Raw genomic sequence first — 1538 nt, 5'->3', positions numbered from 1 at the left:
TTAGCAAACTACCGGGAGTGAAACATGCGGCAAAGGATGCTAAAACTCCATATGAAAGTTGGAACCTGCTCATAACAGATGATATTATTGAAGAAATTGTGACCTGCACAAATTTGTACCTAGAGAAAATTAGAGGCAACTGTACACGCGAACGAGATGTTTTAGATACTGACTGTGATGAAATAAAAGCAGTGTTTGAATTGTTGTACATGGCAGGAGTTTTGAAATCCCGACACACCAACCTAAATGACCTATGGAACAACGATTCTACAGCACCAGAGTTATTCAAAATGGTAATGCCTCTGAAACGTTTCTATTTGTTGCTTCGAGCACTACGTTTTGATAATATTCGCATAAGAGCTGAACGCAAATTAATTGATAAGCTTGCTCCAATAAGAAATATATTTGAGAAATTTATAGAAAGATGCCAAGCCTGCTACACGCCTGGTAAGAACTGTTCTATTGACGAAATGCTGGAGAGTTTCCGTGGAAGATGCAGCTTTCTGCAATATATCCCGAGTAAACTAAACAAATACGGGATAAAAATATTTGCCTTGGCTGAGTCGTGTATTTTATACTGCGAAAATGGAGATTTACGCAGGAAAGCAGCCTGATGGTCCATTTTGTATTGACAACAGTCCAGCCAGTGTGGTGAAACGATTGTGTGAACCCATTATGAATTCAGGACGAAATTTAATCTGTGATAACTGGTTCACGTCAGTTCCTTTGGCCGAAGAATTAAAAAAGAAAAAAATAACTTTAGTTGGGACAATAAGAAAAAACAAACGTGATATTCCTGAAATATTTGTTGCAACTAAAGAAAGGCCAATACGTAGCAGTTTATTTGCTTTTGGTCGTGAATGTTCATTAGTTTCGTACGTCCCAAAAACAAATAAGAATGTCCTGCTTTTGTTAACCCTCCATGAATATGACGAAATTGACGAGGAAAGTGGTGAAGCTTGCAAACCAGCAGTAGTTACTTTTTACAATCAAACAAAATCGGGAGTAGATTCAGTGGACTAACTGAAGAGTCTTTATTCAGTGGCAAGGATTACATGTAGGTGGCCATTGACTGTTTTTTTTACTATGCTAAACATCGCTGGAATAAATGGAAACATAATATTTAGGAAAATGTATTAGATTCCTGCGAACCAAGACGTGAGTATCTAAAAATTTTAGCCAGACAACTCATTACCCCACATATGCAAAAAAGAGCGGCCCAAAACTTGCCCTTTCTGCTAATTTTGCAAATTAAAAATATCTGAATCTTCCTTTGACACAGAAACGAGATGTTCCTGAGGAAAATCAAGCAGGTGCAAGGCCAAAATGCTCATATTGCCCCAAGAAAAAAAATCGAAAAACTGCGTCAAAATGCGCCAAGTGTTTCAGAGCAATTTGTAAAGAACATACAATCACCATTTGTGTAAACGCGACGAGGTTCCTGAATCTGAGTAATTTTTTTTATTATTCTAGTTGCTGTTTCAGAATTATGCTTATTTATGTAGATGTACCAAACTTTATATTTTATGTTTTATTCC

At 36.9% G+C, this 1538-nt stretch overlaps 1 protein-coding gene across 1 annotated transcript; it reads left to right on the top strand.

The window, feature by feature from the left end:
- Window positions 1-675: 675 nt before the first annotated feature.
- LOC140448784 (uncharacterized) lies at window positions 676-1023 on the top strand. Its single transcript, XM_072541899.1, has one exon. The coding sequence runs from the start codon at window positions 676-678 to the stop codon at window positions 1021-1023; it is 348 nt and encodes a 115-aa protein (XP_072398000.1).
- Window positions 1024-1538: the final 515 nt, after the last annotated feature.

Source organism: Diabrotica undecimpunctata, chromosome 8 (genome assembly GCF_040954645.1).
Source record: "Diabrotica undecimpunctata isolate CICGRU chromosome 8, icDiaUnde3, whole genome shotgun sequence".
Classification (NCBI taxonomy): domain Eukaryota; kingdom Metazoa; phylum Arthropoda; class Insecta; order Coleoptera; family Chrysomelidae; genus Diabrotica; species Diabrotica undecimpunctata.
This window is presented reverse-complemented; position numbering and strand designations above follow the sequence as displayed.